This window comes from Lithobates pipiens, unplaced genomic scaffold (assembly GCF_037356315.1).
Source record: "Lithobates pipiens isolate NorthernLeopardFrog02 unplaced genomic scaffold, aLitPip1_a1.2 Scaffold_23, whole genome shotgun sequence".
NCBI classification, from domain to species: Eukaryota; Metazoa; Chordata; class Amphibia; order Anura; family Ranidae; genus Lithobates; species Lithobates pipiens.
In genome coordinates, this window is record NW_027507785.1 from 282,775,409 (window position 1) to 282,797,101 (window position 21,693).

Genomic DNA, 21,693 nt, shown 5'->3' on the forward strand with positions numbered 1-21,693 from the left:
GCCCTAATTGCCGTGATCAGGTTACGTGCCTCCATCATCCTGCTGCTCTCATCTTTCCCCAACCTCCCTGCCTGTCAGCTCCTTTGTGTGTGTCTCCCCTTCTCAGCACCTTTTCTGCTTTCACTAACTGGCAGTACAAGTAAAGAACAATTACTGCTGACCCCTCTGTTCTATTCATCTCTCTTACACTGTGTAAATGTTTTTGTAAAACAAAGCCTGCAAATACCTCATCTTTGAGCTCTTTTGCTGGTCACGTGACCGGCCGCTCCAAGGCTACAGCAGGGGGGCCTGAGCAACCAGCACAGCTGTCAGGTGACCTCCCCGGTTGCTGCCAAAGGGGGCTCTTGGCCCCTCCCTTTGTAGCTAGTAGATTGGATAAATAGAGCAGCCAGTGGTCACATGACCGGCCAAAAAAGAAGAAAGATAAGGTACCGTATTTTCGCTCCATAAGACGCATCTAGGTTTGAGGTTGAAAAGAAGAAAAATAAATATTTTCCAGTGCCCATGAAATGCAGAGTGACCATTGCCATAGAAAATGCAGAGTGACCATTGCCATAGAAAATGCAGAGTGACCATTGCCATAGAAAGTATTGGCAGAGTATTATTGGCAGAGTATTGGCAGGGTATGGATGGATGACTGTGACTGCACTTGTCACAGAGCAGCGCTACAATCCGATCTCTCCCCTCCACTGTACAGATCTGTACATGGAGGGGAGAGAGGAACCGGCATCGTCATGACGCCGGTTTGTTTACAAGTGATCGCTCCATCATTTGACGGAGCGATCACCTTGCAAACGGCGGGTGCACCAAGATGGAGCTAGGCCGAAGCCGCGGCCTTTACTAAGGCCGAGGCCGCTGAGTGCTCCAGAGCGTGGTGGGGGGCAGTGCCAAGCGTATATTCGCACCATAAGACGCAGGCACATTTTCCCCCATATTTTTTGGGGAAAAGGGTGCGTCTTATAGTCCGAAAAATGCTGTATTTTCAGGCATCATTTTAAATAAACATTTACACAGTGTAGAAAGAGATTAGTAGAACAGAGGAGCTGGCTGTAATTGTTTATCTTTACAACCACTTTAACTGTGGCATAGTATAAGAAGTCACTTCATAAAAAGTTGGGCACAACCATGCACATTGAACAGTCTTGAACACTTAGGCTGGGAAATGGTTTAGAGTCAGATCTGAATATGCTGGATTTAACTTTTTGACCACCCACCTAATATTAAGTAGGTCCCCCTTTTGCTGCCAAAACAGCCATGACCCATTAAGACATGAACACCACTAGACCTTTGAGGATTTGCTGTAGTATCTGGCACCAAGTCGTCAGTAGCAGATCCTGTGGTTGTAGAAGTGGTTGTAAACCCATTTAAAAAAAAAAAAAAACACCTGCAAGACAAGGCATAATGAGCTAGTATGCATAGCATACTAGCTCATTATGTAATAATCACCTGAGATCAAAGCCCTCGATGCAATGCCCTTACACCACAATGGTCGGCGACATCACTCCCGGGGGGGCTACTTCCGGGTATCGCAGTCCGGCGCTGCGATTGACCGGAGCCGCGATGACGTTACTTCCACCCATGCGCGGTAACACTACACTTACTGAAGCATTTGTGTCAGTGCGACTACGTCGGCACATGCAAATACAGGGGATATCTCCTAAACCGTGCAGGTTTAGGAGATATCCTGGGTAACTACAGGTAAGTCGTCTTATAGGCTTACCTGTAGCGAAAAGTGGTCTGTAAGGGGTTACAACCACTTTAATTCCTGTAAGTTGAGAGGTGAGGCCTCCATGAATCGGACCCGTTTTTTTTTTTTTTTTTAAAGATTGTTCGATTAACAAAAACAATAATTGGCCAACTAATCGATTATGAAAAACTAACATTGCTGATACTTTTCTTCAGATCAGCTGCTATATACCCAGGGAAGACTCTAATTTCTAGGTTAGGGCTCTAGTATACAGTGCTTTCACTTCTCTTAGGATCGGAAAAAAGCCACTCCCCTTCCAGTTTCCAACCAAAACTAAAACCATTTGAGACTCTGGCCTACGATGGTCAAATGTCAGGCTGCATGGCTAAGCACTGGGCAGGACAATCTTGGATTGGAGAGAAGTCAGGGCCCTTAGCTAAAGCCTAATATCTATGGGGCCCCACAGAGGCAAGGGGCCTTATGCAAAAGCAAGGATGTCTATAAGCTACCTGTACTTTGCCGCTAGTGTATTTTTTTTCACCACGAGGGACCTGAGTGGTTGTTGTCAAATCTTTTTGAAACTGGTAAGCGCTGGTGATTAATGGTAGACGTGCATGTGACAGATTTGTCAATGAATGTATACTGAATCTGGAGTAAAAGAAATTTAAAAAAATACTAGGGTTGTGCCAATACTGAGTTTTTGCAGAAGTACTTGTGCAAATCCTCCGATACCCGAAACGGATACCTTTGACTCCATACAAAATGAATGGCCTTAAATTGCACTGCTAAGAATCTCATGCAATTTGAACAGGAATGCTGTGCGATTCCTGTCCAAATCACATGCGGTTTCCTGCGCTGCTCTTGTGTGAACCAGGTTCGTCATAGTGACTTCAGCCTGGGTTCACACAGGAGTGGTGCGGGAAACCGCATGTGAATGTGATTCGGATTCTTTTCCGTGTAATTTGAGGCCATTCATTTTGTATGGGATCAAATTGCACCGCAAAGGCAAGTAAGTACTTGACCGAAAGCATCGGTTACTCATACTCGCTGGTAAAAAAATAAATATGCATTTGAGAGTTTTTCATAAAGAGCAGAATATGAAAAATATATTCCTTACAAATAATACACTTATACAGAAAAGGGTATATTTTTTAGCCCAACTTTTGCCTCTGCTCTCCTAACATACTTTAACTTTAAATTCTTTATTTTGAAAGTACAGGACATACAGTAAGGTAAAGACTTTTGAAGGTAATGGAGTCAAGTCAATACACTCAGCACAAAATAGGAGTATAATGGCACTCAAATACATTCTTGATATCCAGTTATATCCAGTATATATCAAAGCTAGTGTGATCACATAGAAATACTATAATTCATCCAGATGAGTAGTATCAACAGGTATGTGCTTTCATTTTCAATAGGAACGGGGGGAGTACTTTGTTGTCCTGCATTGAGTTTTAAGTGTAGATTGTTTATTTAAAGCATAATTCATTTTGATCCACAGTAAACATAAAGTATTCACAGCACTTCACTTTTTCCACATTTTGTTATGTTACAGCCTTATCCTAAAATGGATTCAATTAATTATTTTCCACAAAATTCTACAAACAATACCCCATAATCACAACGTGAAAGAAGTTTGTTTGAAATCTTTGCAGTTTTATTAAAAAATAAAAAACAAAAAAAAAAATCCCATGTACATAGGTATTCACACCCTTTGCTCAATATTTTGTTGAAGCACCAATTGCAGCCTTAAGTCTTTTTGAGTATGACGCTACAAGTTTGGAACACCTATTTTTAGGCAGTTTCTCACATTCTTCTTTGCAGGACCTCTCAAGCTCCATCAGGTTGAATGGGGAGCGTTGGTGCACAGCCATTTTCAGAGGACCAATTCTGGAGGAAGTTAATTGGGCTTGCAGAAAAAAAACTGGAGACTTTTTTTCTTCCTCTTTGGTAGAGATGAAGTCCCATATCATCGAACTTTTAACGGCTCCTCAACTGAGCATGCCTAGCTCAAAATGATCCCCAATCAAATGAAGTAGCAAGGCTGCACACTGTCCCAGTTAACCGGCTAACATCAATGTAAAAATCAGCTTGCAGCCCTGCTACTTCAGAAAAATGTATTGGCATTTCTGTTAAAAGAGAAACTATAATAATTTTGAGTCAATTTTTTTTTTTTAAGATTTTTCTCTTTACTTTTTGTATCAAATATTTGTAATTCAATTAAATATTCATCGGGATTCCCAGAGCACTATGAGTTTGCTAAAGAGCGAGTAAAGCTGCACAGCTTGTTTAAGGGACAGTTAGCGGCTGGCTTTTGTTGGACCAGCTGCCTAATACACGGGCTGAATGTTGGACGCTTTTTATTGAACCGTTCAGCCGGTTTGTGTCGGACAGACCGACATACACACAGGCAGAATGTCGGCCAGTATTTTTTTTACCGGCAAATGTCTGCCGACATTTTACCCATGTGTACAGGGCTTAAAACTCATAGTTTCTCTTTTAACAGAAATGTTAATAAATTTTTTCTGAAGTAGCAGGGCTACAAGCCGATTTGTACACTAATGTTACCCGGTTAACTTGGACAGTGTGTGGCCTTGCTATTTCATTTGATGGGGCATCATTTTGAGGAAGACATGCTCAGTTGAGGAGCCGTTAGTAGTTCGATGATGTGGGACATTTCATCTCTACTAAAAATGAAGAAAAGTTCCTGCAAGCCTAATTGACTTCCTCCAGAATTGGTCCTCTGTATGACGGTCATAAGAAAGTGAACCTCTAAGCTCCTTCAGGTTCAAATGATGTTGATGGTTAGATGTCTACTGAAATACAGATTACCAAATTATTAAAGCAGTTTGTTTTTGAAGGACAATAGTTAAAATATGAATTAGCAAACAAAAGCTTACCTGCACACAAGTGAAAGTGTCATCAAAAATTACTTTTAGATAAGTGTTACATTATAACTTAATATTTGAAAATACACTATAGACTCCCTTTATCATTTCTTAAAAACCAAAAGTATGGATATGTAGAATTAATCACTAAAAACTTCTAACATGTTATTGTAATTTCATAAGTAATGATCCATCATTTAAAATCTGCACATTTCATTGGAATACCTGGTGATCCTTCCATGAAGGTTCATTTTCAGGCACTTGCTGAAGTTGCCGATTTAAACCACATTCCATATACTTGGTTGTCGGTGTTGGGTAACTTGTCCTTAGAAATACCATGCAGATAATGCTGGAGTGCATAAATGTAGACAGGAAAAAAGGTGGACATGGCGTTTTTTTTTTTTTTTTAAAACAAACTGCCAATTGTATATGATACACAGTGCTTTAGCAACTTAAATGACATTCAAATTAGGGGTACATCTACATTATTAAGCAGTTTATGTTTAGACACAATTTATTATTATATTCATGTCCTTTTTAGTATGCCTTAAATACATCTTTATTGTGCTGTAGCATGTACTTTTTTTAAAAACAGTTTATTTGTTTACATTGTAATTTTCAGAATAATTCAGTTCAACATCTTTGGTTAATAGAGCAATAAGACCGCATTGTTCTATTTATCATTAATTAATCATATCGCCTGCTTCACTTTCTTCTACATTTTTATTCCCTGACATTAAAAAAAACACTCAATTTAAATTATGTTTCATGAAAATAATTAAGTATTAATAGACTTCATTCAGTGGCGAGTTCTCAGAAATTTCCACTGTTTTGCCTTTTCTGACCCATGTTATTAAAACTCTATTATTTTTACAGACTTTATTAAATTGGATCTTATTAAAGCATTCCATATTTGCATTTGGTCTTTCATAATTCATTATTATTATGACATTTACTTTTACCTTCACTTCTGAAAACATATCATAAGGCTACCCTTTTCTCTTGAAAGAAATGCTAATTTCACACAGTCCTATAATGGAAGTGAAAAGCTTTATCAGTTTTTTCATTTATTTCAGATCGTGGTAAGAATACTAATGCGCGACTTTTATATGCAAATATGGAAGTATTTGGATCTTTTTGTTAAAAAGCCTGGTTTTAATTTTTGTATAGGTAAAATGTAAGAGAACCATTTATAGTGCTTTCAAGAAATCACTTTTGCATATTTCACACATTTTCCCTATTGTTTCCTAATTGAATAATGGTTACTATTGTTTAAAAGAATTTTAATAGTTTTATGCTATAATTTTCAGTTTTTCTGCCAACTCTTTGGCCCAACCTATTAGCAGTTCTTAGGGCATTGCACTCCATAAATACTTCACGTTTTACTCTTAAATTGTATTGAATTTCATAATGATTAGATTTTTTATTATTAAGTTATTTAAAAAAAAAAAAGTATAAAATTCATTAGCTTTAAGGAGAGCCTAAGCTGTTGAAGATGTGTCCAAAAAATCGAAGGTAAAGTTGCCATTATTTCTTGTAAAATCCTAGCAGCTTATCTTTTCCCTCTTACTAACTTACCATGTTTTTTTGCCACGCTGTGTCTTTGTTTGGAGGCAGCCATCTTGATGGAGGCCCCATGCTTTTTCAAATTGGAGTTCCAAATAACTTATAATCTGATGACTGGTGGGGAAATAAGCAGCAGGAAAGGTTTAGAAAGCACAGATCCACAGAAAGAATTAAGCAGGAGCAGGGGATTCATGCAGAGCAGGTCCTTGGGTACAGCTTTCTCTTCAACAAAGAGAACCTTGAACAGCACAGTATTGACACCCCCAAATATCAAATATTAGTAAGGGCAGTAGTGCCTTGGATAATCTCCCATACAGATATACAGCTACGATATTCACTGATGTTCAATTTTGGAATTCAGGTCCACTTAGTTGCTGCTCTTACGCTTAGCAGGTCATTTATACATAAAAGTATGATCTGACTGGCCTTGGGTAAAATAAAATTGCAGATTGCTCTTCGGCCCAAGCTAGAAATGTAATTCTATAGAGAGGAGGTCACATGATGGCTCCAGCAACAGGTTGCCTACAAGAGAAACCATAGCAATTAAATGAGGATTTATAACATATTCAGTTAGCCACATCCCTTGCAGAACAGTCAACTGATGATGCTTGAGACACACTAACAGAGTAGCTTTACCGGGCTTGATGTGAGTTTGGCTTGGCTTTTTTTTTTTTTTTTTTTTTTTTTTGTTGTGGTTCACCAGTCTCCCCCTCTTCCTTTTATTCAGAAATCTGGTCACCTGGGAAACTTTTTAGCTTACTCATTGTAGACGACTGCTATTTTTATAAAGACATCAGGGCCAAGAAGTTCCTTGCAGATACCAGTTTGATTAAAACTTGTGTTTGAACTTTGAAGATGATGGGTGATATACAGCAAATAGAGACCAAGGAAGCCAACTTAGATTCAGGAAGTAACCCAGTTAATAATTTCTGTGGCCTTTCTGGTCAAAATCACTGTTTTTGCCGGTTAACTTAATTCTTTGTTTTAACAATATTTTCCTTCAACTGGAAGATCATAGATTTCCTTTTCTTCTTTGCAGGTTTCTTACGCTATGTACCCGACATTTTGGCAGCGTAGTAGCACAGACTATTCGAACACAGAAGACTGATCAGTTTCCTCTTTTTCTTATTATAATGGGGAAGAGATCTTCTAATGAAGTGCTTAATGTCATCCAAGGTAAGGTTCTCTTAAAAAAAAAAAGACTGAAGACTTAGAGCTGTCACTTAAGCAACCCTTTTTAGTCTTCCCCTTCGCTCTTCCCCCTGTTAAAGGGTTATGTAGGTGAGTGGTCAGTAGAGGAGAGAACTATCATGTGAAAGGGGGACTGTGCTACAAAATTGACTCTTTTTGAGGAGTATTCAAATTTTATAGCACATTAAAAGGCACATTGCTAGTGAATAAACATCTTTATGGAAAGAAAAAAAACTTTACAGGAAAGTATTCTGCGTTTTTAGTTTATTTAATGTTGGTGAATCCCTTTTACCCTGTATTGTATGTTATCTGTAATTTCCAAATGAAAGCATAAAATAACATTGGTTTTCAAGTGTAAGAATTATAAGTTAGTGGAAAATAGCTCTTGCACTCTGTGTCCTACAGAGCATTTTGGGAGCACTTCAAATTTCCATATGTAGTTGCTAATTTCCTGAAAGCCCCCCATAGACATAATTGAGCCTCTCAAGAGGTCACAAGGCGACGAACATTGCTTTATGGAATGCAGAATCTGACTTGCAAGAAAGTTGCTTTTCCATTGCAATTTTTAGAGCTCCAAGAACTTTTTGCAGTCCTTGATTCATCCTGCTTCTAATGCACTTACACGCTAATCGACTTTTCATTCCTATGGCTGGTCTGTACTCCTTTTGATGGCTGGGGGTCGCTAGGAGTATGCACCAGCCATTAGTATAAATAGACTGACTTTTAGTCTGATACCAAAAAAGTGAAACGAAATGGCTCCAAAGTCGGGGACTGGTTTAGTAAAGTAGAGGACATATATAATATGGAATATTTGAGATATAGCAGTGAACAAAATAGGGAGGGATTCATAAACAGATGGGAAAAGTGGAAGAGGTTTAAACCGAGGAGATATATTGAGGTGATTAGTTCCTAGAGGTGGAAGTACTGGGTGAAATGGGGGTAGAGGTGGGGGGCGTGTTAGGATTAATGGGTTTGACAATGTAAAGGTAAAGCAATTTTGTACTATCCCGGAGATGTACGTGAAAGATTTTGTATAGTGAGATTTTTTTTGATAGAATAATAAAAAAAGAATGAATAGGCTGAGTGGCATTTCTGTGCAGTTGTAGCTGGCTGCTGCCATGACTTTTTGCTGCAAAGGCTATGCAGCACTGGGCAAGGCTACACAGTGAAGAAGTTTGGAGCAGGGCTGTACTTTGCTTGGAGGTTGACACTCAAAACAGAAGGGGAGAACTTTTTACTTTTTATTCTCCTCTTCTTCTTTTTATTGTTTTGATAAGTAAAGGTAGTTCATACAATAGAGCCGTTGGGCATACCCTGGCTCAGAAGATGACCCTAACATAGTTCAACTGCCTGTAACTAAACCTCCGCTTAGAAACACTGTAACAAAACTTAAACTACACACAAATTAAAACAACTTCAGCCTCCTCGTATCCTCCAAAGAACAGCAAGAGGAGTGAAATATGTCAAATTAAGCAACTACCAACCAAAGGATAGAAAACTCCGCTAGAAGCCGACTAATTACTGAGCGGCGTTAATTGTGAGTGATTCAAGCCAAATATTCCATATTTTGCTGCCCAGCCCTTGGAGTTGTACATGGCTTTGTATAGGGGAACAGCCGAGTTAACCAGGGCCTTCCAGAAGTTCAACAAGGGTACTTCAGGTTGTTTCCATTTTAGAATCACAGCTTTCCTTGCGTAAAACAGTAAAAGGCCTCTTAGTTGCTCGGTAGTGAGCCAGAGTACTTACTAAGCCCAGTAAGCAGACTGACACACTCTGTGGAATGGGGATCATTGTACGAGAGGTTATGAAACGTGATTTCTTCCCAGAACGGTTGTATCCGGGGACAGGATCATAACAGGTGACAACAGTCACACTTCCAGCATCATTAACCACTTTCAGACCGGACCAATTTGCTGGTCAAAGACCAGACCACTTTTTGCGATTCGGCACTGCGTCGCTTTAACTGACAATTGCGCGGTCGTGCGACATGGCTCCCAAACAAAATTGATGTCCTTTTTTTCCCACAAATAGAGCTTTCTTTTGGTGGTATTTGATCACCTCTGCGGTTTTTATTTTTTGTGCTATAAACAAAAATAGAGCGACAATTTTGAAAAAAACGCATTATTTTTTACTTTTTGTTATAATAAATATCCCCCAAAAATATATAAAAAAACATTTTTTTCCCTCAGTTTAGGCCGATACGTATTCTTCTACATATTTTTGGTAAAAAAAATCGCAATAAGCGATTATTGATTGGTTTGCGCAAAAGTTATAGCGTTTACAAAATAGGGATAGGTTTATAGCATTTTTATTAATAATTTCTTATTATTATTTTTTTTACTAGTAATGGCGGCGATCAGCGATTTTTATTGTGACTGCGACATTGTGGGGGACCCATCGGACATTTTTGACACATTTTTGGGACTATTGTCATTTATACAGTAATCACTGCTATATAAATGCAGTGATTCCTGTGTAAATGACACTGGCAGTGAAGGGGTTAACCAGTGGGTGGCAGTGTAGGGGTTAAGTGTTCCTAGGGGTGTGTTACTAACTGTGGGGGGGTTGGGCTTTCATTTAGTGAACACTGATCTCTGCTCCAATCACATGGAGCAGAGATCAGCGTCACTAGTTGCTAGGCAGAATGGAGAAATGTTGTTTACAACGGCACTTCTCCATTCGGCCGCTCCGTGAGACGATCGCGGGGATGCCCGCGGCGATCGAGTCCGCGGGTCCCGCGACCGGACTCACGGGGGTCCCGACCAGCGCTGGAGCGATGGCAGGGCGGCAAATGTACATGTACGCCCATTTGCCTGCCCGTGCCATTCTGTCGACATACATCGTCGTGCGCTGGTCGGCAAGTGGTTAAGAAGCACCTGGTTATATTTTGATCAGTTTTTGTGGTGTCGGACCATGTAAACTATTTTGAATTGGATTAAACCGTCTCTGACTGAGAAAGGGGGGAACATTTAAAGGACAATTCCCTAAATATGGAAAAGTCTGAAGGATTAAATACGATAACTAATAACCCTGTTTGTATTTTTGTTGTGTATTTAGTAGTGTTTACTGGCATTTAGCTTTAACGGTTGAAATATATTGTGCGGTTTATCCTCAAAAGCTAACATTTTACAAGTAACACATTATTTCATCTTCTGCTGACTAGGTAGTAGACCAATAATACTAAGAGTTCAGCTATATAGAAAATGCAGTGAATTTAAAACGCCATGTTTGGTCTGTTTAACACACCATTGAAGGTATTTTGTTGTATCGCTTTGATAAGTGCAAAATATTAGCTATTGATATAGTCAGAAATACAGACCATCTTGGCCTAACTCTTGCTATGACAAGAGTTATTGGCTTTTTTAAGCTGGCTATACATTTATATAATTTTCTTATTCGATTTCTTTAGATTTACCTTCAACTATGTAGTGCAAGGTCCTGACTGATTGCATACAAATTGGAAGTGTTTAGATTTGACCTCATTATATGGTTTTAGTAAATCTTAAGGAAAATTGTATAAGAAAATTGTATAATGTGTGGCCAGCCTTAGTTCTTACCTTTTGAACTTCAGGACAATTGGCCTTTATGTTGCACAGATGGAAAAGCTGGTGGATCTGAGTCGTTTAGCTAAAGAAAACTGGGCAGAGCCGACACCACTCAGTCCTCAAAAATGCTTTGTGTTGTCAGCCCACAACAGGACTTAGGAGCCGATTGCTAGATCAACAGATATTTTTCTGTACTTGCAGTGTCTTCAAAGGGATAAAACATGGGGAATATGCATGTATTGCACAGATGTACTGCATATGTTTTGTTTTTTTGCCCTGACATACACTTTAAACTAGGTGTAAACTCCCATGCGTAATTTGTACCTATAGGTAAGCTTATAATGAGGCTTACCTATAGGTACTGTAAATATCTCCTAAACATGCAGCGTTTAGGAGATATTTACTGTACATGCTGCCGGTTACATCATCGGCACATGTGCTCTGAAGGATCGGCCATCCCCAGAGTCCTGTGTCTTAAACGTGGCTCCCACACACATGCGCGGGAGTGACTGTGTTCGCAGCTTCGGCCACTCAGGTGGAGTCCACAAATAAGGAAGTAAGACCAGGTAAAGATGGAAGGGCTTTGTTCTAAGGTAAGTTTCACGTAATGTGCTAGTATTTGATGCATACTAGCACATTATGGCTTTTCCTTACAGGTTCCAAAAAAAAACCACAGCGGTTTACTACCGCTTTAATTGCATATTTTCCTGGCCACAAACCACCTATTATATTTCTCTCCATTCTGGTAAGTTCTCACACTACATACAGTAGCTGTTAAATCAAAAGAACTTTGTACACTCAGATTGTAATGTGTCTGTCCAGCTTTAGATTTGTACTCGTGTGCACAATCCCTCTCCCATATAAAATGCTATGGTTGTTATGGAAAAATAGGAGCTAATTTTTGTTTTTTAAAAAGTTTCAAAAACTGAGTGTGGAATTGTTGATGTTGCATTATCCTGGCCATGCAATAAAATCCTGTTGAGTGTAACCTTTCAGCAGCTAGAAAATGTCACCACAGAATGAACTTTTAAAACCAAAATGATTACTCTTTTCCTGACCTCACTGGCTTTACGACTCACTAATTACCTTTTTTACTTCTCAAGACTACAGGTAATCAGCGTTATATGCTGACCTTTTTTATACAACTTCAAATGCCAGCTAAGCTTTACTTCAAGTAACAGTTAAAGTGGTTGTAAAGTCACCTGTATTAATTACTTTGATCCTCTCCTGTTTTAGGTCTGTTCAGTACAGTGTGTGTTTTCCTAAAATTTTAATGCTAAATACCTTCTTTGTAAAGCCCTGCTGTCCTGTCATGTGACCTCCCTTCCCAAGTGAGTACAGTGGGAGGGGCTGAGATTCCCCTATGGTGAATGCAAGTTAGTAGAGGGAGGTCACGTGTCTGCACAGCAGGGCTCTCTGCAGGTATTTAGCATTATAATTTTAGGATAACACACACTCACTGTACTGAACAAGGACCTAAAACAGAGAGGATCAGAGTAATCAATACATGTTTATTTACTTTACAAGCATTGGAGCAGCTGTAGGGAATAGCATTACACGGGCATGGGAGAGGCGGGGAGGAGAGGGAGGGGGGAGATGCAGAGAGACTGAGAGAGCTGTATTCCGGAGGCATGTAAACTGACCATGCTGTTAGAGATCAGGAGCCGTGATAAACATGGTCAGTTTACAGGGGAGGAGACAGGAACGGGCAGGATCAGCCAGGTATTGTACAACATAGAAAAGGACAAATGACATGACAAAAGCACTGCTATATCTCATGCCTTAAAGGGACAGGAGCATGTTTTTTTGTTTTTTTAAACAGACACTTCTGTAGTACAATTCCTTATTGGTCAAAGATGGAAAGCTTGATTATTTTGATTGGACAGTTCAAGGCCAACTCCAGCCCCCCCCCCCCTTTTGGAGCAACCCCTGCACCCTGATTTTTAAAATAAAAAATTCTATACATACCCACATATTTTTCCAGATGTCTTCAGTCCAATAACATAACATAACTTTTTGGGTCCTTTTCCTCCTCCTTTTTCTCCAGTGGTGGATGGGTTATAAATGCTGCAGAGAAGTGCACCAATAATGACTTGGCAGCATTCTCCTAGGGGGCCCATAGTGGCATAATGAAAACCCCATGGTTGTAAGGGGAACCTTGATGCCTGGGGGGCTTGCAAGAGGTTAGTTGAACGACATTAGGCATTATTCAACCCAGAAGAGGGCCTGCACCAGTTCAGAGCTAGGGGGCAGTGCTGGAGATAAGGGTGAGTTGTTGTTTTTTTTTTTTTTTTAATCTGAGCTTGGGCTCTCCACCTAACAGGCATCCTAGCATCTCTTGTGATAAAGGGTTGTAGGTATAAGGGATTGATATATTGGAACACTTCATTATGCCTGGGAGAAATTTATATCATGATAGAGCAATTTTGCAACCATTAAGGCTGGGTTCACACTGTTGCAAATTGGATAAGAGTTTTCTCTGCATCCAATGTCGGGAGACTGTGACCAGTTCTCAGTGGAGCCGGTTCACACAGCCCCGAGGCGGCTGTGGAGCGGTTTGCAGAAGAGGCCTTTGCTCTTCTGATTCATTTCAGGTCCGAATTCAGACCAAATTCGGGCCTGAAATGATGAACAGGGATGCACCCGACCCCTGCTGTGAGCTGCTCTGCAGGACAGTGTGAACCCAGCCTGAAAGATTTTCCCTGCTTGGAATGGTCATGTTCTGCTTGAATATGGAATGAATGTTTGGAAACAATGGTCATACATTGAATACATCTGCTCCTGACTGACACCACTGTTCATTTTTTTTTTTTTTTTTGCCCCTGTAAGATCTATAAATTTGTTGAATAAGTTACATGTCTATTAAGTTCAAGCTCCCACAGAGTCTAACACTTTTGGTCCTGAGGAAGGCATAACAAAATCCTTTGGGCAGCTGGGGCCAATTTCACCTTAAAGGAGAAAAAATAAATTTCTCTCTGACCTCACAAAGGCCACAGAATTAATTTCCTGAATCAAAATAGTTCCATGCTTTCTTTTTGTAATTATCACAGGACACCATTGGTTGAAAGAAAAACTTCCAGTTCATTGTTGAATTATTCTTTTATTATTTGTGTTATATATTTTGTGCATAGTTGCTTTCTCCATAAAGAACCAATGCTATATTCACAGAGAAGTCTGTACACAGTCTCCCCTTGTCCTTTTGTGTAACCCTTGGAATTAAAAAAACAAATATTTTGCCGGATCTTTGTATTGACCTTGGATAATTTTTTCTGACTCATTAATCTGCTCACTATACAGCTTTTTTTGGGGGGTTAACATGCATTTTTTTCTTCAAGTTTACTTTTTTAAGAAACGTAATCAATATGTTTCTTTTAATTTGGTTTCTAAAGATCTTGTTTCCACCGACAAATTCATGGTCACTACATAATTACGACAAGTGGATAGTGGTGTGTTATCTGCAAAAAGATTGCAGCTTTATAACCCTTCACAGTTTTAATACGATTCTAGGTTTGGGTTATTAAAGGCTGTGTCATCTAAGTTTTGCGGAGACATGTGAAATTTACAAAAATAAAGAAATTGGTAAATACAGTTGTGCTCATAAATTTACATACCCTGGCAGAATTTATGATTTCTTTGCATTTTGCAGAGAATATGAATGAAAACACGAAAACTTTTCTTTCACTCATGGTTAGCCATTTATTATCAACTGTGTTTACTCTTTTTAAATCATAATGACAACAAAAACTACCCAAATGACCCTGATCAAAAGTTTAAATACTCCAGTTCTTAATACCGTGTATTGCCCCCTTTACCATCAATGACAGCTTGAAGTCTTTTGTGGTATTTGTGGATGAGCCTTTTTTTTTTTTTATCTTCTCAGATGGTAAAGCTGCCCATTCCTCTTGGCAAAAAGCCTCCCAGTTCCTGGAAATTATTGGGCAGTCCTGCATGAACTGCACGTTTCAGATCTCCCCAGAGTGGCTCAATGATATTTCATACATCAGGAGACTGAGATGGCCACTCCAGAACCTTCACTTTATTCTGCTGTAGCCAATGACAGATCGGCTTGGCCTTGTGTTTTGGATCATTGTCATGTTGGAATGTCCAAGTACGTCCCATGCGCAGCTTCCTGGCTGATGAATGCAAATGTTTCTCCAGTATTTTTTTGATAACATACTGCATTCATCTTGCCATCAATTTTGACCACATTTCCTATGCCATGGGTCTTCAAACTACGGCCCTCCAGTTGTTCAGGAACTACAATTCCCATCATGCCTAGTCATGTCTGTGAATGTCAGAGTTTTACAATGCCTCATGGGATGTGTAGTTTCACAACAGCTGGAGGGCCGTAGTTTGAGGATCCCTGTCCTATGCCTTTGTAGCTCACACATCCCCAAAACATCAGCGATCCACCTCTGTACCTTTCATCATAGGCCTTGTTGCCTCTTCTCCAAATGTAGTGTTTATGGTTGTGGCCAAAAGGCTCAATTTTGGTCTCATCACTCCAAATTACTTTGTGCCAGAAAGTTTGAGGCTTGTGTCTGTGCTGTTTGGTGTATTGTAAGCAGGTTGCTTTGTGTCATTTCAGTAGTAATGGCTTTCTTTTGGCGACTCGACCATGCAGCCCATCTTTCTTCAAGTGCCTCCTTATTGTGCATATTTAAACAGCCACACCACATGTTTTCAGAGAGTCCTGTATTTCACCTGAAGTTATTTGTGGGTTTTTCTTTGCATCCCAAACTATTTTCCTGGCAGTTGTGGCTGAAATTTTAGTTGGTCTATCTGACCGTGGTTTGGTTTCAACAAAGCCGCTCATTTCCCACTTCTTGATTAGAGTTTGAACACTGCTGATTGGCATTCTCAATTCCTTGGATATCTTTTTATATCCCTTTCCTGTTTTATACAATTCAACTACCTTTTCAAGCAGATCCTTTGACAATTCTTTTGCTTTCTCCATGACTCAGAATCCAGAAACATCAGTGCAGCACTGGATGAAAGATGCAAGGGTCTGTCAGGAGTCCAGAAACTCCTTGACCTTTTATACACACACACTAATTACAAGCAAACAGATCACAGGTGAGGATGGTTAACTTTAATAGCCATTCAAACCCCTTTGTGTCAACTTGTGTGCATGTTATCAGGCCAAAATCACGGGGGTATGTAAACTTTTGGGTAGTTTCTGTTGTCATTATGATTTTAAAAAAGTAAACACAGTTGATTGATAATAAATGGCTTCAGCCAAACATTAACTATAAGTGAAAGAAAAGTTTTTGTGTTGTTCATATTCTCTGAAAATTGGCCATGTAATCACAAATTCTGCCAGGGTAAACTTATGAGCACAACTGTATATATATTTATTTTTTTTATTGCTTGTATTAAACCTCATATTGTTGGTGCATAAACAGTTGCTTTAATATTTGTCTTGGTATTTAGGAGTGCCATTATTCTTTGTCTGTTCTCCTGGTCTGCTTTCTTTATATACTCTATTGCAAAACGGATGTATTCCTTCCTCGTTGTCTCCTTTCCTGAATAGAAGGCTCACTGTCTGAGCAACAGCACCATTTAGTTCCTAAAGTGGAACTAATGTTTTGAGACCCCCAGGAGCTCTTGTCATAATGTGTAAGTACAGTGGGTATAGAAAAGAATCACCCACATTTTGTTGCTTTGCAGCCTGAAATGAAGACAAACAGATTTTGTTTTATCCAGCTGTATTTACTAGTGCAACTTATAACATTCAAGTGACAGATGTAACACCAACATGTCAGAATTCTTTTAAATAGAATGCAAAAACAGAATCTCTGAGTTGGAAAAAGGATCACCCCATTGTGTCAATATTTTTTTTGAACCACCTTTTGCTTTAATTACAGCCTTTAATAAGTTGGGATAACTCAAATAAATTTGCACATATAGACTTTGCAATGTTTGGCCACTCTTCTTTGCAGAACTGCTCAAGTTGAGTTAAAGTGTTACTAAACCCACAACAGTAAAATCACTCTGTATATGCAGTAAAGCATGCTTGTTATACTCACTGTGGAAACTAAGATGTTAATCCTCTGCATTGTTTAAAAAAGCCTGCAAGCCTGCTTGATCTTGTATGCACAGATCCTCCCCTCCCTGCACGGTCCCCCTGGACAAGTTCGGATAACACAGAGCCTTTGGAGTACAGCTGCACATGCTCAGTTTGGTGTGGATTGCTAGAGAGGTTTTGTTTTGTTTTTTCTCGGGAGAGTGCATGTGATTGGCACAGGGCCAATCAGCACTGCCCAGACAGAGGTTCAGGAGCCCTTCATCCTGATAGGACAGCTCAGTGTAGTATGAAAACTCCAAGCTTCACCAGGAACTGATAGAAATCACAGGACTGCTATATACTGCTGATGAGAAAAGTTATTTTGCAGTTTATATATGCTAAAATAATTGCATTTCCATGTTCTGTGTACTGTGGGAGACCAGATATAGTGAATGCAGGGTCCTGTTTTTTTTTTATGGTGACCGTTTGTGGACTGCAGTCTTCAAGTCGTTCCACAGATTTTCAATGGGGTTTAAGTCTGGACTCTGACTAGGCCATGCATGTACATTCCTTTTTTTTTTTTTTTTTTTTTCTCCTTCAACCACTGTATGGTAATTATTTCTGTGTGCTTTGGGTTATTGTCATGTTGGAAGGTAAACCCTTTTTCCCATTGACAACTTTCTGGCGGTGGGCAGCAGATTTTCCTGAAGAATTTAATGTCATTTTCCCCATCCATTTTTACTTCTATCCTGACAAGTGCGCCAGTCCCTGCTGCAGATAAATACCCCCATAACAGGATATTACCACCGCCATGCTTTATGGTAGAAATTAAGTTATTTGAATGGTGAGCTGTATTGGATTTCCGCTATTGTCACATGCACTCCTTTGTTATAAATTCCTGCAACGGCTTCAGGGTTGCTGTAGGCCTCTTGGTAGCCTCTCTAAACAGTTTCCTCCTGGCTCTTTCATCCAGTTTGGAGCAACGTTCTGATCCAGGGAGGCTCTGTATTGTACCAAATACCTTCCACTTAATAATATACTTCACTGTGCTTCTAGGCATTTCATTTTTTTTGGTATCCATTCCCTGACTTTTTCCAGTCCACAACTTTATTCTGGAAATTTTTTGACCGTGCCTTGTCACCCATAGTTAATTGTTTGCTTCAGTGGCACTATCAGGGACTGAAATGTTCCAGGAAAGCTCTTTTCATGCTGGGCTAATCAGCATGACCACAGCTGATCAAAGTTGAAAGTCAAATAGCTTTGTGTGCCATTGAGAAGGTAATTTTGGGGAGAGGGTGATCCTTTTTCCAACTCCAGTGATTCTGTGTTTGATTTCTTTTCTGACATGTTGGTGTTAAATCTTTCACTTGCACTCGTAAATACAGCTGGATAAAACCAAAACTGTCTTCATTTCAAGCTGCAAAGCAACAAAATGGGATTATTTTAAAGGGGGATTATTATTTTCTATAACCATTGTATGTACAGTATATTTGCTGGTATTCATTTTTATGGCACCCCTGTCTTTCAAAAAGCTCTATTCTACCGCTCTTCTTGTCGCTCTGTTGACGATGCCTCCATCTTCTCCCAGTATTTCTTGTTCCAGAATATTTAGCCCTTCCTACTAGCTAGGCCAAGATGACACATGCGCACAGGAGTAAGGCAGGCCATATGTTATGCAGTTTTTTTCCTTCAACCACAGGTTTAAGGAAAGAGGCTTTCTCGATTCCTCCATCAGCACAGTCCATGTTGATGGTGGAATCCCTTACATAGCTCTGTTGTGTTCTGTCAGAAGGGAGTACGGGAAGCCTTCTCCACCAGCAGAATACAATGATGCAACTATGGCCGCTGGCAATGATCAGACAAAAAAACCTGACAGGCTGGTTGTATTGAAGTTGACCGATGGATCAACTTTAGTTCAACCAGCCTGCCCATAGATGGATTAACATTTGGCTGGTTCAGCAGTATTTAGATGCATCTATGGCCGGCTTTACTTTGTCCCAGCAATAGCCCACCACAAATGAAACATGGATGACTCTGGGCCAGTATCGGCTTTTGCATGGCTGGGATGTCATCCAATGAGTTTTGCTCTGGTGTGGACTGCTTTGTTTGGCTCTCTCTTGAATGATTTGTAGCTTGAAACATGTCAAAGCAACACAGAAGTACCAGAAAACAGTCTTTTATTTAATTACCCCTTCAACACATTGAAATATTTTTGCAGATTAGACCATGACCTGTATATAAGAAATGGAGTGATGTGCTATAGAACCTGGTGTCTGTTTAGTGACTGCTTTTATCTAACCTGGAAACGGACCTTTTGGTTTGGCTTCAGGTGGTTATCGCACTTCATTATAGTTTTTCTCATTGAGATTTTAAAATCTGCTCCTAGGAAATGTTTTAAATCTGAAATTATTATTATTATTATAAAATTTTTAATGACTCTCTTTACCAGGGAACACATCTGTGGACGAGCTTATGATGAGACTTATCTCAGCAATGGAAATCTTCTCAGCCCAGCAACAGGAAGATATCAAGGATGAGGTAACCAGCAAACATAGAAACATAAATGAGTGACAGTAGAACAAGTGGTCCAAAGAATCTCTGGCCTTTCTATTTTAATTTTTTTAATCTTTTTGTCTGAGTACAGATATAGGTCTGACCCAAGCATGTTTAAATTCACTTACTGTTGGCTTACTTACAACCCCTGCTGAAAGTCTGTTTCAAGCAGCAGCTACTCGTTTAGTTTAAAAAGTATATATATATATATATATATGTATTCTCAGGATCCTTTTGAACTTTCCTCCAGCTAGTTTAAGGTTTTGGCACTATGTCCTTGGTCTTGGCTTTATATTGAAAACACTGCCCTCCTAAACCCTTTTCAAGCCCTTAATATATTTAAATATTTCAGTCACGTTCCCTACTTTCCTATATTTCCTCAAGACTGTATACCTTAAGCCCCTGGATTATCTCCTGATATGTTTTATCCCTCAGACCTTTCACTATATTGTTCATCTCTGGGGTCATACATTCTTATCAATTTATTTTTGCACGTTAGGTCTGCAGAACTGGACACGGTATTCTAAATGATGTCTAACTAAAGATCTGTATAGGATTATCAGGACCCCCTTCCCCCCTGCTGATGGACCCTTTAGTGATAACTAAATATCTACGGTATTTAAGGAAATCAGGATCTTCTTCCTCCTGTGGGTAATCCCTCTAGTGATAGCTAAAGATCTATATAGGGGAATCAAGGATCGTCTTCCTCATGCTAGTGATCCCTCTAGTGATGGCTAAAGATACAGTATATATAGGGGAATTAAGGATCTTCTTCCTCCTGTGGGTGATCCCTCTAGTGATAGCTAAAACTCTATATTGGGTAATCGAGGATCTTCTTCCTCCTGCTGATGATCCCTCTAGTGATAGCTAAAACTCTATATTGGGGAATCGAGGATCTTCTTCCTCCTGCTGGTGATCGCTCTAGTGACGCACCCAAGAATTTGGATTTCCCAACTATTAGGCTACACTGCTTATTATGCAATAATTTGAATAAAAACCTCAATCCTTTTCCTCTGTAGTTTTGACCAACACTGTACCCCCAATTGTTTTAACTCCTTCAAATGATTTTTGCCCAAGTGCCTTATTTTGTATTTGGAAACTTTGAATTGTATGTTCTGCCACTTTGACTAATCTTTCAGCAATGCTAAATAACGTTCTTTTTCAAAAACATCTCCAGGAACACTATTGTACACTTTTTCACACTGCAAGGGTTAAATGTTCATTAAGTCTAGGGGGGAGCAGAAGAAACAGTTACTTGCTCCTCACCCCAGCATACTCACTAAATCTGCTTGACCTGTCCCATGCAGCCTTCTCTGTAATAGAAGGATGCAAGCTTGCCTCCTGAATTGTAGGTGATAATGGTGAGTGACCACCCGCAGCTCAGAGCTTTGGGTAGAAGATAGAACAGCGCTGTAGCCTGTAAACACAGAAATGCCAAGCCGATCAGAGGGAGACCTGTTCAGATAATCAGGGCACAGATCAGTGATGCCAGTCAGTGCTGCAGTTCTGTACTCATCAGTGCTGTCCATTGTCCATCATTGTCATCAGTGCATTCTATCAGTGCTGCATATTACTGCCTCATCAGTTCTCATCAGTGCAGCCTTGTTAGCGCACATCAGTGAAGGAGAAAAATTACTTATTTACAAAATTTTCTGACAAAAACTAAACATAAACTGGTAGTCCTCAGTGATAGTACTGAAGGTTTGTGTTGGAGAACCAGTCACTATACAGCAATTGTTGTTGTTCTGTTGAGTTCAGGTGGCCTCTGACCCTGTGATAAATCCAGCTATGGAAAGCACCATCTTTTTTTTCCTGAGAGCTTAAAGTGTGAAAGCTCCCAAAAGTGGTATTTCAGTTTTTAGTTGTTGTATTGTTAACAGTTTATTATATATTTTGGGAACTTAGGGATGAAATATTAGCACTTGAGTTTCTAGGTCTGCACACCCTTCAAGGACATTTATATGTGGTTGTGTACCATCCCTATTACAATTTCAATTATATTTTATGTTCTAGAAAATGTTTACTTTATGTTGTCATGGGAATTGCTAATACTAGCAGTTAGTAGACTGCTACAATTGCCAGTCTGGTGACAAAGACTGTAATGATTGAAGGAAGTATACAATAAAAAAAGGAGACATCCAGCGCACAGAGGGTGTATGTCCAAAATAAAGCAAGTCTCTAAAACAATCGATATAAAAACAGAGACAGGCTCAGTCCATAAGTCTATAGGTCATTAAAAACTAGTGGTCTGAA

The 21,693-nt window shown here is 39.5% G+C and overlaps 1 protein-coding gene across 2 annotated transcripts in view; it reads left to right on the top strand.

Annotated features, from left to right (window-relative positions):
• Positions 1-21,693, top strand: part of FAF1 (Fas associated factor 1) — a 440,039-nt gene that overhangs the window by 333,226 nt on the left and 85,120 nt on the right. For both annotated transcript variants that reach the window (XM_077450266.1, XM_077450265.1), the window contains exons 14-15: positions 7,184-7,320; positions 19,337-19,425. In XM_077450266.1, coding sequence (XP_077306392.1) covers positions 7,184-7,320; positions 19,337-19,425 — 226 coding nt within the window. The remainder of the gene's footprint in view (positions 1-7,183; positions 7,321-19,336; positions 19,426-21,693) is intronic.